Raw genomic sequence first — 12,965 nt, forward strand, 5'->3', positions numbered from 1 at the left:
AATTTACTCTACACAATAAATTTTTTTATGGAAGCTTAAAGTACTGAGGAGGTAATTGAGAGGTTCTGTGAACATTAGATTTAATTTCCACTTAAAAAAAAAACCTATTTCTACAATAACACATACACCAAATATGTCATATACCAAAGTCAGGTATATCAGAGACCACCAAATGCATGAACTCGTACTGCCAGGTTAGCATCTCCTGTCATGTCCACACAGATATTTGCAAATCATAGCTCTCTCTCAGAGCATTTAAACTAGTAATATTTCTAAAACTGTGTTGGTTTTATGACCAAGTTTCTATGACCTCTCTACTGTTTGACAGTTTTATTTTCTAAATCTACTCCTTTTAGTGGTTGCCCTGGGTATTTTTTTAAGAACTTTTTTTATTAAGGAAAAGTTCCAACATATACAAAAGTAGATAGAACAGTTATGGAAATACCTATATCTATCATCCAGCTTTTTAAAAAATCATCCAGCTTTTAACAATTATCAAGCCATGGCCAATCTTGTTTCATTTATATCCATAACTATTATACACTAGTTTTCTAATGCTGTAAAGCAAATCACCACAACTCAGTGACTTAAAATGAGGGTACCTGGGTGGCTCAGTTGGTTGAGTGTCTAACTCTTGATTTTGGCTCATGTCATGATCTCAAGATTCGTGAGAGGCTGAAATCAAGGTATGAGCTGGGTATGAGCTGGGTGTGTTCATCTCTGAGGTATTGGGAAAGAATGCAGTTCCAAGCTCACTCAGGCTGCAGGCTGAATTCAGTCCCATGGTTGTAGGACTGAAGTCCCCATCTCCTTGCTAACTGTTAGCCTGGGAGGTCTATCAGCTTTTAGAAGCAACCACCATTCTTTGCCACGTGATCTCTTCCATCTTCAAAGTCAGCAAAGGAGAATTTACCTCACATCAAATCCTTCTCACACTTTGAATATCTTCTTCAGGGAAAAGCCTAACCTCTTTTGAGGGCTCGCCTGATCAGGTCAGTCTCACTTAGGATAATCTCTCTTTCTTAAAGCCAATTGATTTGGGACCTTAACTACATCTGCAAAAGCTCTTCATAGCAGCATCTATATTGTAGTTGATTTTTGAATAACTTGCAAAAGGTATGTGTATACCAGGTGAGGCTCGTGGAGACCATCTTAGATTTCTATCTAATACACCTATTTCCACCAGTTCTTCTATTTTTAACAGCTTTATTGAGGTGAAATTTATATACCATAAAATTTGCCTTTTTAAAGTGTACTATTAAATGACTTTTAGTATATTTACATTTGTGAAACCCACCACAATCTGATTTTAGAACATTTCTATCACCCCATTGAGAAACCTCATGCCCATTTAGTTAACCCTAATTCCCACTCTTAGCCCTGGGCAACCATTAATCTACTTTGCCTTTTCTGGACACTTCATATAAATATAATCATACAATATGTGACCTTTTGCATCTGATTTCTTTACTTAGCATTATGGTTTTGAGATTCATCCATGTTGTAGCAAGCGTTAAGTATTTGGTTTTTACAGGCACATTGTCTTCCATTGCATGAGTGTTTGGAGTCCCCTAAATCACTCCCAGGGTCGGTGACTCTTAGGACTTGCCTCACTGGACTAAAGATATACTAATAGTCACAGCTGATACATACTACAACAAAAGGATACAAAGCAAAATCAGCAAAGATAAAAGGTGCATGGGGCAAAGGCCAGAGGAAATCAGGCTCTAGCTTCCAAGAGTCTTCTCCAGTGGAGTCACACAGGGTGTTGTTAATTTCTCCAGCAACAAACTGATCATACATGTGAAGTATCTTCTATCAGGGGAGTTCATTAGAGATTCAGTGCCCAAGGTTTTTGTTTGGGGCTAGCTAGTCACATATATACCACTTCTGCCCACCAGGTACCAAAATTCCAGATTCTCAGAAGGAAGGCAGGTATTGAGCACTGTGATACTGCAATTTGTGATTAGAAATATACATTTGACCTTATCTTCAACCCATTTCTGGCACAGAGATCCTAAAACTCTTGGAATTTCCTAAGTGATGAGAGCGAAAAAGCCATCTTATGTTAATGAGGTGACTTGTGGCCAGCAATTAACAACAGGGGCTGGTTTCCAGGAGAACCAACCATGGGATTAGAGGTCCTATCCTCTGACCTCCAGGGACAGGAGAGGAGCAAGAGGTTGAATCAATTACCAATAGCCAATGATTTAATCAACCATGCCTGTAGTGAAACCTCTGTAAAAACCCAGAAGGAGAGGGTTTGGAGAGCTTCTGGGTTGCTGAACACATGGAGGTTTGAGGAGGATGGTGTAGTCAGAGAGGACATGGAAGCTCTGCACCCTGTCCCCATACTTTGCCCTATGCATCTCTTCCATCCGGTTATTCCTATGTTATATCCTTTCATAATAAACCAGTAATCTAGCAAATTAAATATTTCTCTGGGTTCTATGAGCCACTCAAGCAAATTCATCAAACCCAAGGAGGGGGTAATTGGAAATTCCAATCTATAGCCAGTTGGTCAGAAGCACAGGTGATACCCGAGGCTTGCAACTGGCATCTGAAGGAGGGGAGCAGTCTTACAAGACTGAGCCTTAGCCTGTACAATCTGACACTATCTTCAGGTAGACAGCATCAGAATTAAAGGTAAATAGTGTCAGAATTAAGTTGAAATGTAGGACACCCAAATGATGTCCAAGAATTGCTTGGTGGTGTGAGAGAAACACCCCTCTCCCACCTTGAAATTGTATCCTGGGACCCTATATAAGTATAAACCACACTGTTTGCACAAACAGTTTAGGCACAGTGAGCCCCTATTATCAGTTAGGGAATGGTGGGAACACTCCCAAAATCCAAGTTCCCAGATGCTAGTCAAGGGCTGACCTCACAAGCATGCCTTTCTAAGGATAGCAGCATCAGGTCTCTGTTAACTATTTCCTACACAGAATTACTGTATCACATTTTGTTTATCCATTCATCCAATGAGAGACATTTGGGTCACTTCTATCTTTTGGCTATTGTAAATAGTGCTCTGAACATTCGCACGCACATTTCTCTTGGGTAGATACCTAAGAGTTAAATTGATGGGTCACATGATAATTCTACATCTAACATCTTGAGAAACTGTCAAATTATTTTCCAGTGTCTGCACCATTTTACATTCCCGTCAGTAATATATGAAGGTTCTAATCTTTCCACATCCTTACCAACACTTGTCATGCTTTGTTTTGCTTCTTTGTTTGTTTTGGTTTTTTATAGCCATTCTAGTGTGTGTGTACTGGTATCTCATTGTGGTTTGAATTTGCACTTCCCTCGTGACTAATGATATTGAGCATCGTTTCATATTTCTTCTCCAGAGAAATGTCTACTCAACTATTTTGCTCATTTTTAAATCAAGCTTTCTTTTACTATTATCAGAATTCTTTACATATTCTAAATATAAGTCCTGTATCAAACATGATTTGCAAACATTTTCTTCTAGTCTGTGAGTTGTCTTTTTCACTTTCTTGGTTTTTTCTTGATGTTGGTTTTTTTTTTTTTTTTTGATATTGCAAGTGGTAATTTTTATTTCATTTCTCAATAGTTCTTTTTTTTAAAGATTTTATTTTAAGTAATCTCTACACCCAACACAGGGCTCGAACCCACAACCCCAAGATCAAAAATCACGTTTCCCTCGACTGAATCAGCCAGGCACCCCTCAATAGTTTCTTGATAGCATATAGAAATACAATTGTTTTCCTTTTATGATTTAATGAGTCACATAATTATTCATCTAGCTGCAAATATTAGATTCATGACAATAATATCATTATTTATTTGTGTCACTATTAATATAAAACAAATCCAAAAAACTGATGAATAGAAATATTCACATCTGATTGGGACATTCAGATGTTGTTTTGTTTTGTTTTGTTTTGTTTTTTTAAAGATTTTATTTCTTAAGGGTTTCCTGGGTGGCTCAGTTGGTTAAGTGTCTGACTCTTGATTTTGGGTAAGGTCATGATCTTGTGGTTTCTGAGTTGGAGCCCTGTGTTGGGCTCCACGCTGAGCACAGAGCCTGCTTGGGATTCTCTCTCACATTTTCTGTCCCTCCCATGCTCATGCTCCCTTTCTCTCTTTCTCAAAATAAGTAAAACTTTTAAAAAATTAAAAAATATATTTTATTCCTTAAGTAATCTCTATACCCAACATGGGACCTGAACTCACAACCCCAAGATCAAGAGTCACATGCTCTACTGACTGAGCCAGCCAAGTGTCCCTTGATGTTGCATTTTGAAGTATAGAAGTTTCAATTTGGAGGATACCTGGGTGGCTCAGTCAGTTAAGTGTCTGACTCTTGATTTTGGCTCAGATCATGATCTCACAGTTCATGGGATCAGGCCCCGCATTGGGCCCTGTGTTGACAGAGTAGAGCATGCTTAGGATTCTCTCTTAAAACAAATAAATAACTTAATTTGTAAAAAGTTTCAAATTTTGACTGAGTCCAATTTATTAGTTTTTCTCTTACCACTTTTGCTTTGGTGCTCTACTAAAATATCATTGCCTAATCCAAGATCATGAAGAGTTACTATGTTTTCTTCTAAGAGTTTTACAGTTTTAACTCTTATATTTAGCTTTGTGATCCATTTTGAGTTATTTTTTTTGTGTGGGTGTGGTACAGGGGTCTTTATAAAAGCAAATCCCAGACATATTGTTCAACCATAAATATTTCACTATATATCTCTAAAAGAAGTCTTTTTAAACATTCAATACACATGTGGTTAAGAAGATTTAGCAATTCCTTATATATCCAGTAAATATCCACATTTCCAATTTTTTTCACAAATGTTAAAAATTTGTTTCAATCAGTATCGAGTAAAGTCCACACATTATAACTGGTTAATAATTCCCTTAAATGAAAAAAAATTCATCTTTTTCATATAATTTATTTATTGAAGAATACTATAAATATTTGACATTAATTCTTTTTTTATTCTTTTTTTTTAATGCTTATTTATTTTTGAAAGAGAGATAAAGAGTCGAGAAGGGGAGGGGTAGAGAGATGGAGACACAGAATCCGAAGTGGACTCCAGGCTCCGAGCTGTCAGCAGAGCCCAGAGCCTGACATGGGGCTCGAACCCACAAACCATGAGATCATGACCTGAGCTGAAATCGGATGCTTAACTGACTGAGTCACCCAGGTGACCCTCTTTTTTTATTCTTGAAGAATATCTTTGTTATTGTCCAAAATTTTTCATTCCCATCCAAGGTTTTGGATGTGATATAGACAGAAGTAGAGATTAAGCTAAAATAGAGTCCTTCATTTAAAAGTCAGTTTGGGGGCGCCTGGATGGCTCAGTCAGTTAAGCATCTTCTGACTTCAGGTCATGATCTCATGGCTCATGAGTTCAAGCTCCTTTTCAGGCTCTGTGCTGACAGCTCAGAGCCAGGAGCCTGCTTCAGATTCTGTGCCTCCCTCTCTCTCTGACCCTCTCCAACTCACACTCTGTCTCTGTCTCTCTCTCTCTCAAAACTAAATAAACTTAAAAAAAAATTTTTTTTTTTGAAGAGTCAGTTTGGGGGCACCTGGGTGGCTCAGTTTTAAGCATCTGACTTTGGGTGAACGTAAGCCCCACTTCAGGTAAAACTGGAGCCCTGCATCAGGTGAGCCCCACTTCTCTCTGTCTCCCTCTCTCTGTCCCTTGCTCACTTGCGCCCTCTCTCTCTCAAAAAAAAAAAAACAACCAAAAAAAACAACAAAAAAAGGGTGTTGAAAGTAGACTGATACTTGGTAAACACTGTTGAATAACACATTTACCTAGGAATACATTCTGACTTGTAAACCGATGACTCAAGAAGTTATATCTAGGGCACACTTTGGTACTACAGTATTTTATTTTAATTTTTTTGATACTACACATGTTTTTAAACTTTTATTTTTACATTTATTTATTTTTGAGGCACAGAGAGACACAGCACGAGTGGGGAGGGGCAGAGAGAGGAGACAGAATCCGAAACAGGCTCCAGGCTCTGAGCTGTCAGCACAGAGCCCAACGCAGGGCTCGAATTCACAAACCATGAGATCATGACCTGAGACGAAGTCGGATGCTTAGCTGACTGAGCCACCCAGGTGCCCCATGATACTACATATGTTTTTAAAGGACTTGCTAATTCAGCTTCCCAACAGCCCCCCAGTATACTTACTGTGGTGACAACTTTCAGTTAATAGTTTAGGATCTACCAGACCAACCAACTGCTGATGGAACAGAGTGCCATGTGATTGAGTTCTGTTGTGTCCAAATGTGACTAAAAGGAATGGGTCTCCTGCTTTTCCTTTTTCCTTCTGTATTGCAAGCAGCAAAGACTGCTTCTCATCATACTCACATAGCCAAATTTCTTTTCAAAATTTTTTTGAAATTGGGTTTCTAACTTGCATCCAGTAAAATTCACCCTTATCGGTGTATGGTTCGGTGAATTTTAACAAACATATATAATGGTGTATATACCCTATTAGGATATAGAAAAATTCCATATTCCAAAATTTCATTTGTGTTCATTATTTAAAACACATACTTAACAAAATCTCAACCCTCCTGATATTGTTTTTAAACCCATGATCAGTTTGGCGGAATAATTACTGTTTTATACATTTAACGCTTTAAAGATACGATCCTAAAGAAACCTATATGCTGCATTTGAAAATCAGCCTAATTTCATAATCATTGTAAATTATAATATAGAAAGGGGATAGTTTTAAAAGTTTAAACTTCATACTAAAATAAATTATTGATAAAGCAAAGATTGAAATATAAACAATGAAACCATAAAAGCACAATAAAACACCATAGAGATGAACATTTCAATAATCTTATAGTGATATAGAAAAGGCTTTATGAGTGAAAACCTAGAAGCCATACAAAATAACTGTGTTAAACCTGACTTGATAAATATTAGCATTTCGATATAGCAAAAACTCCAACGTAACATTTAGAACCAATAAAAGGCTCATATCCAGAATACATAAAGAATTAACCAAAAAATTTTTTATTAAGTAATCTCAACACTCAGCATGGGGCTTGGACTCATGACCCTGAGATCAAGAGTTGCATGCTCCGCCAACTGGCTGACCCAGCCGACAGTCCCAAGGATATATAAAGAACTTTTACAAATTAGGGGCGCCTGGGTGGCTCAGTCGGTGGAGCATCCAACTCTTGATTTCGGCTCAGGTCACAATCTCACAGTTTCTGAGATAGAGCCCCTCGTTGGGCTCTGCACAGACAGCACAGAGCCTGCTTGGCATTCTCTCTCTCCCTCTCTCTGCTCCTCCCCTGCTCAATCTCTCTCTCCCTTTCTCTCTCTTTTTCTCCCTCTCTCTATCCCTCCCCCACTTGCACTCTCTCTTTCAAAAATAAGTAAACTTAAAAAAAAGAAAAAAAATGAAATTTTACAAATTAATAAAAGATACCACCCAATAGAAAAATATACATGAGACTTGAGCAGGTACTTCACAAAATAGTATATTCAAATGAGCAACAACAACAATAACAACAAATTATGAGAGGGTTTTCAACTTCATTAGCCATTTGCAAAATGCAAATTAAAGCCATAACTAAATACCACTACCCACTCACCAGAAAAGGCAAAGTTAGTAAGATAGACAATATCAAGTACTCACAAAGTCTCACATACAAGTGAGGAGAGCTTAAATTAATACAACTATTTGGAAGACAGTATGGCAGCTATCTACCAAAGTAGAACCTACACATAACCCTTTGATCCAATAATTAGGTATATCACAAACAGAAATGTGTCGGTAAGTCCAAGAATATTCATAGCAGCACTATTCGTAATAGGCCACAAGTAGAAGCAATGTAAATATCCATCAACAGTAGAATGGCTAGATAAAGTAAACTGTAGTATATTTATTCAGTGGAATATTACACAACCAGCATAAGTGAATAAACTACGGCTACATGCAATGACATGAAGGAATCTCACAAACATAAGATTGAACGAGAGAAACAAACCCAATTTAAGAATGCGTATTGCCTGCAATCAAAACTCAGAAATAATGCTAAAAGTTACTTCTGAGTAAGATGTAGACCTAGAAGGAAGAAACAAAGGGGTTTTCTGGGAATTTGTTGCTCAGCATGGTGTAAACTTGGGACTTAAGCATTTTGGTAGGTAGGTTATGCTTATGCTTCAGTAAAACATTTCTGGACACTGGAGAAAAAGAAGCTGTTTATCAAACTGAGATTTTTTTTCCCTCAATGTACTCAAATTCTATCCTGAGAAAATGTCAACTTAATATATATAATATATAATATTATATACAATATAATACATAATATAATATATAATGTATCATATATAATATATAATTAAAACATGGTCAGAAATGTTCCTCTGTAACCACAACTTACCTAACTTATTCTGTTCTTTCTCCTTCCCTTGTAGCTCATCAGTGAGCCTTCGGATTTCTTCTTGGGCCATCCTTAACCTCTCTGCTACTTGTTCTGCATTTCTCTCTAGGCAGTTTTGTGATGTTTTATCTTTTTCCAGGTCTTCATTATGGGACTGAAATAAAACTATTTTTAGTCATAAAACAAAAATTAAATGTACTCTTTTAACACTGCACTATTTCCTACAAGCGTTTGAAAGCTAATAAAGGAAAGTAGCAAACAATATTTCATTTATATGTATTTCTTTTATTAAGTTAAACCATATAAAGTTGGTGATATTTAATCTTTTTCCACTATAAACGTACAACTTCATATAGTTCAACCTAATCTAAGAGATTATTATTTAAATTATATAATTTATACATTATATATTAAATTAAATATATAATTTAAATTATTGAATTATAAAAAATAGAAACTTTATCATAAAAGTGAGTATCATCTGGAAAAAAGAGAGAAAGTCATCCTCATGTATACAGTCCATTAAATACAGTTTATAAAATTCATTCACATAACGTATTTCATTTAATTTCAACATATGCACACACTCAAATCATGTTTACAGCTCCAGCTCCTTTTCTGCAATTGTTTTCAAAGCATTTAAAAGCTAAGAAATTCAGTCTCAATTATACCTTGATCTTTATTTTTAAGTTTATTTTTATTTATCTTGAGAGAGAAACAGAGAGCAAGCAGGGGAAAGGCAGAGAGAGAGAGAGAGAGACAGAATCCCAGGTAGGCTCTATGCTGTCAGCACAGAGCAGGATACAAGGCTTGAACTCACAAACCATGAGATCATGACCTGAGCCAAAATCAAGAGTTGGATGCTTAACCAACTGAGCCACCCAAGCGCCCCTGTAATTATTTTCAAAGCATTTTAAGAGCTAAGAAAGTCAGTCTCAATTATACCTTGCTTTTGATCCCCAAATATGTATTAATTTATATAGTCATTATACAAATTTTTCTAAAAGATAAGAAGACAACCAAAATACCACATACATAACAAAACTACTAGTGTATCGGTATATATCCTTGCAATATTTTTTATTTATAGACATTTTTTACATAGCCATAATCCCAATCTATGTACATGTTTCTGTCTGGCTTTTTCATTTAACATTGTATGAGAAACATTTTCCCACATAACAGCGCCGATTTTGTAACGATAATTTTTAAAGTCTATATAATGTTCCAGAGTGGGTACAACATGATTTATATAATCACTTAAGCATTTGGTAGTTTCCACATTTTTGCTATTTAACACAACACTATGAGGGGTGCCTGAGTGGCTCAGTTGGTTGAGTGACAGACTCTTGATTTCAGCTGGGGTCATGATCTCAGGGTTGTGCTGAGTGCAGAACCTGCTTAAGATTCTCTCTCTCCTTCCCGCTTGTGCGCGTGCATGTGCACACGCTCTCTTTCTCTCTCTCTCTCTCTCTCAAAAAAAATAAAAAAAAAAAAAACAAAAAAAACCCCGCTATGATATACAGTTTCATCCATATATATTTATCTTGGGTTACTTCCTGTGGTTAAATTCCCAGCAAATACTTTATTCACTGGATTTAGTGCTTAATAACATTTCCTCAGATCAAAAAATTTAATTCTATGAAGAGAATTGATTCTACTTAAAACAATGTGCTATATATTAAAGGACTACCCACAAAAAGGGCTCCAAACATATTTGGGAAGAAGTATGTATTATCCCAAAGTGATTTTTCAAGGGATATAACACACGCTGTTTAAATTTTGATACATTCAATAAAAATCAGTATTAACTTCTTTCTTCTCAAATTTTTGTGATGTGTTTATAATACTTTTATGCACAATTTTATAATTTTCACAGCACGAATCTATACATTTTAATATATTCAAACAAAATAGTTGGTAAAAGCTACTATTATTAAGTAAAGGATTGTTTTTTTACCTCTCTCAGATTTTTTTTAGACTGCTGCACATGTTCCTGATGTTTCTCCTGTTCTCTCCGCAGAGGCTGGTGGTTTTGTTCAAAGTTCTCCTAAATAAATAACAAGAGATAAATGAAATTTACATCAATCGGTCTTCCTAAATAATGTCATTTAAAATTTTTTTTAAAAGCAAAATATAGGAACACAGTCCAATCCATTTTGTGAGGCTAGATCATGCATTCTCAATGAGATAACATCATCCCCAAGGGAGTGAAAATTGACTCTGAGGGGGCGAAAAAATTCTTACTCTTTTTATTACAAAGCAAGATATACCTACAGTATATAAATAGAACTCCACAGTATATAAATAGAACTCTATCAGTAGTATTAAAATTTCATGGGAGAGAGATTAGGAAAAATTATCTAAATATTCTCATGATAGAGGAAATAACGAAAAATGGTTGGCTAACACTGGCTAGACAAACCTTGAGATTAAAACCCAACAAAAATAACATGAGAAAGAAAAATCACAGGGCAATTGTCTTACTCATAAACATAGATGTAAAAATCTTAAACAAAATTTTATCAAATCTAAGCTAGTAATATCTAGAAAGGATAATATATCATGAACAAGCTGGATTTGCCCCAGGAATGCAAAATAGGTTTAACATTAGAAAAATAAATCAACAAAATTCTCACATTAACAGATTAAAGTTCTAAATTATTTCATCATCTCAGTGGCTATAAAAAAAATATTTAAAATACTTACCACTGGTTTCTAATAAAAACTCTTAGCAAACTAGGAATAAGAGTATAAATAATAAATAAACAGTACCATTTGAAACAAAACCTTCAGCAAACATCATACTTAATAGTGAATCATTGAATACTTTCTCTGATATCAATAACAAGACAATAATACCAGATAACACCAGTGATAAGATGAAGATAAGATAAGATGAAGATAATACTAGAGAGCCTAGCCAGTATAAGGCAAGAAAAAGAATTAAAAGGAATAAGGACTGAAAAGGGAGAAACAGAAGTATCATTCTTCTTAGGTAATATGATTGTACAGGTAGAAAATACTTTAGATCTTTAAATTACTTATTAAATTGAACGAGAGGGGAGCCTGGCTGGCTCAGTCAGTGGAGCATGTGACTCTTGATTGTGGGGTTGTGAGTTTAAGCCCCACATTGGGTGTGAAGCCTATTTAAGAAAATAAACAAGGGGCACCTGGGTGGCTCAGTCAGTTAAGTGTCCAACTCTTGAATTCAGCTCAGGTCATGATCTCATAGTTCGTGAGTTTGAGCCCCATGTTGGGCTTTGTGCTGGTGGCACAGAGCCTGCTTGGGATTCTCTCTTTCCCTCTCTCTCTGCCCCTCCCCTGCTCAGTCTCTCTGTCTCTCTGTCTCTCAAAATAAATAAGTAAATAGTTTTAAAAATAAAGAGAAAAAAATATTTTAGAAATAAATAAGTAAAGTGAATGGAAATTTTTAGCAACAATCCTAGGTATAGGCCAATATGTAAAACAATTAACTTCCAAATACCAGCAAAAGATAATTAGAAAATTAAATTCTTTTAAAAAAGATAGCATTTGCTATTAATAGCATCCAAAAATATGAAGCACCTAGGAATACATGTAACAAAGAGTGCAAGATTTTGTAGGGAAAATCATAAAACTTTACTGATATACTTTTAAAAATACATGGAGAGATATTCCATGATCACAGATCACATCAATATTTTAAGATAGTAAATTCCTCTTAAACTGATTTATAGATTCAATACAACCAAAAATCAAAATCTCAGATTTTGTAATAACATGAATCAGCTCGTTAGTCTTTCCTCTTAAAATTATTTAGTGACTCTCCAGACCTTCTACACCCAAGTCCAGCATAGATATGCATTCCAAATGTTTCTATGCCTCAGGGCGCTTGGCTGGCTCTGTCAGTGTAGCCTACAACTCTTCATCTTCGGGTTGTGAGTTTGAGCCCGCGTTAGGTGTAGAAATTACTTAAAAATAAAATGGTTTAAAAAATGATTTTATGCCTCTACTGTGATCCAGGAACATTGCTGGGTGCTAAGTACAAACTTCAGTTCAGCATATGAGTTTCACCATGATGTGGTTCCTGAAAATCTCTCCAGCCACATCTCTTAGCATTCACTCACATGAACCAGTATGCATTATACACTGTTTCCCCTGCCAGCAATGCCTTTCCCAGCTGCTTTATGAACACCTATTCAGCTTTCAAAATCCTACTCAACACCTCTTCTGGAAGGCTTTTCTTGCCTAACCCATCACATCTGACTCAGCCCTTCCTCTGAGTTTCCCTAGCCTTCTGTGCCTTTATCATGGGACTTTCCACACTGAACCGTAACCACTGGCTTTTTTTCCTTCCTCCATTAGCTTGTAAGTTCCTTGGAAGTCCAAATCACGTCTGACTTGACTTTGTTTCTACATCCACTGGCACAGATCCTGGCACATGGAACGTTCTCAAGAAATAAAAACAATAATGCTAATTAATACTCCGGTTTCTTTTCAGATGGCATAAATCTTTTACCTTTTACTACAGATTTTTGTGGAGAAAAAGTCCCCTACAATAATGCTAATAAATGTGTGAGG

At 36.0% G+C, this 12,965-nt stretch overlaps 1 protein-coding gene across 5 annotated transcripts in view; it reads right to left on the minus strand.

Moving 5' to 3' along the window:
• Positions 1-12,965, minus strand: part of CCDC30 (coiled-coil domain containing 30) — a 131,594-nt gene that overhangs the window by 103,083 nt on the left and 15,546 nt on the right. For all 5 annotated transcript variants that reach the window (XM_047873832.1, XM_047873833.1, XM_047873831.1 and 2 more), the window contains 2 exons: positions 10,363-10,452; positions 8,403-8,556 (listed from right to left, as the gene is read on the minus strand). In XM_047873832.1, coding sequence (XP_047729788.1) covers positions 8,403-8,556; positions 10,363-10,452 — 244 coding nt within the window. The remainder of the gene's footprint in view (positions 1-8,402; positions 8,557-10,362; positions 10,453-12,965) is intronic.

The sequence above is a fragment of the Prionailurus viverrinus genome, chromosome C1, assembly GCF_022837055.1.
Source record: "Prionailurus viverrinus isolate Anna chromosome C1, UM_Priviv_1.0, whole genome shotgun sequence".
Lineage (NCBI taxonomy): Eukaryota > Metazoa > Chordata > Mammalia > Carnivora > Felidae > Prionailurus > Prionailurus viverrinus.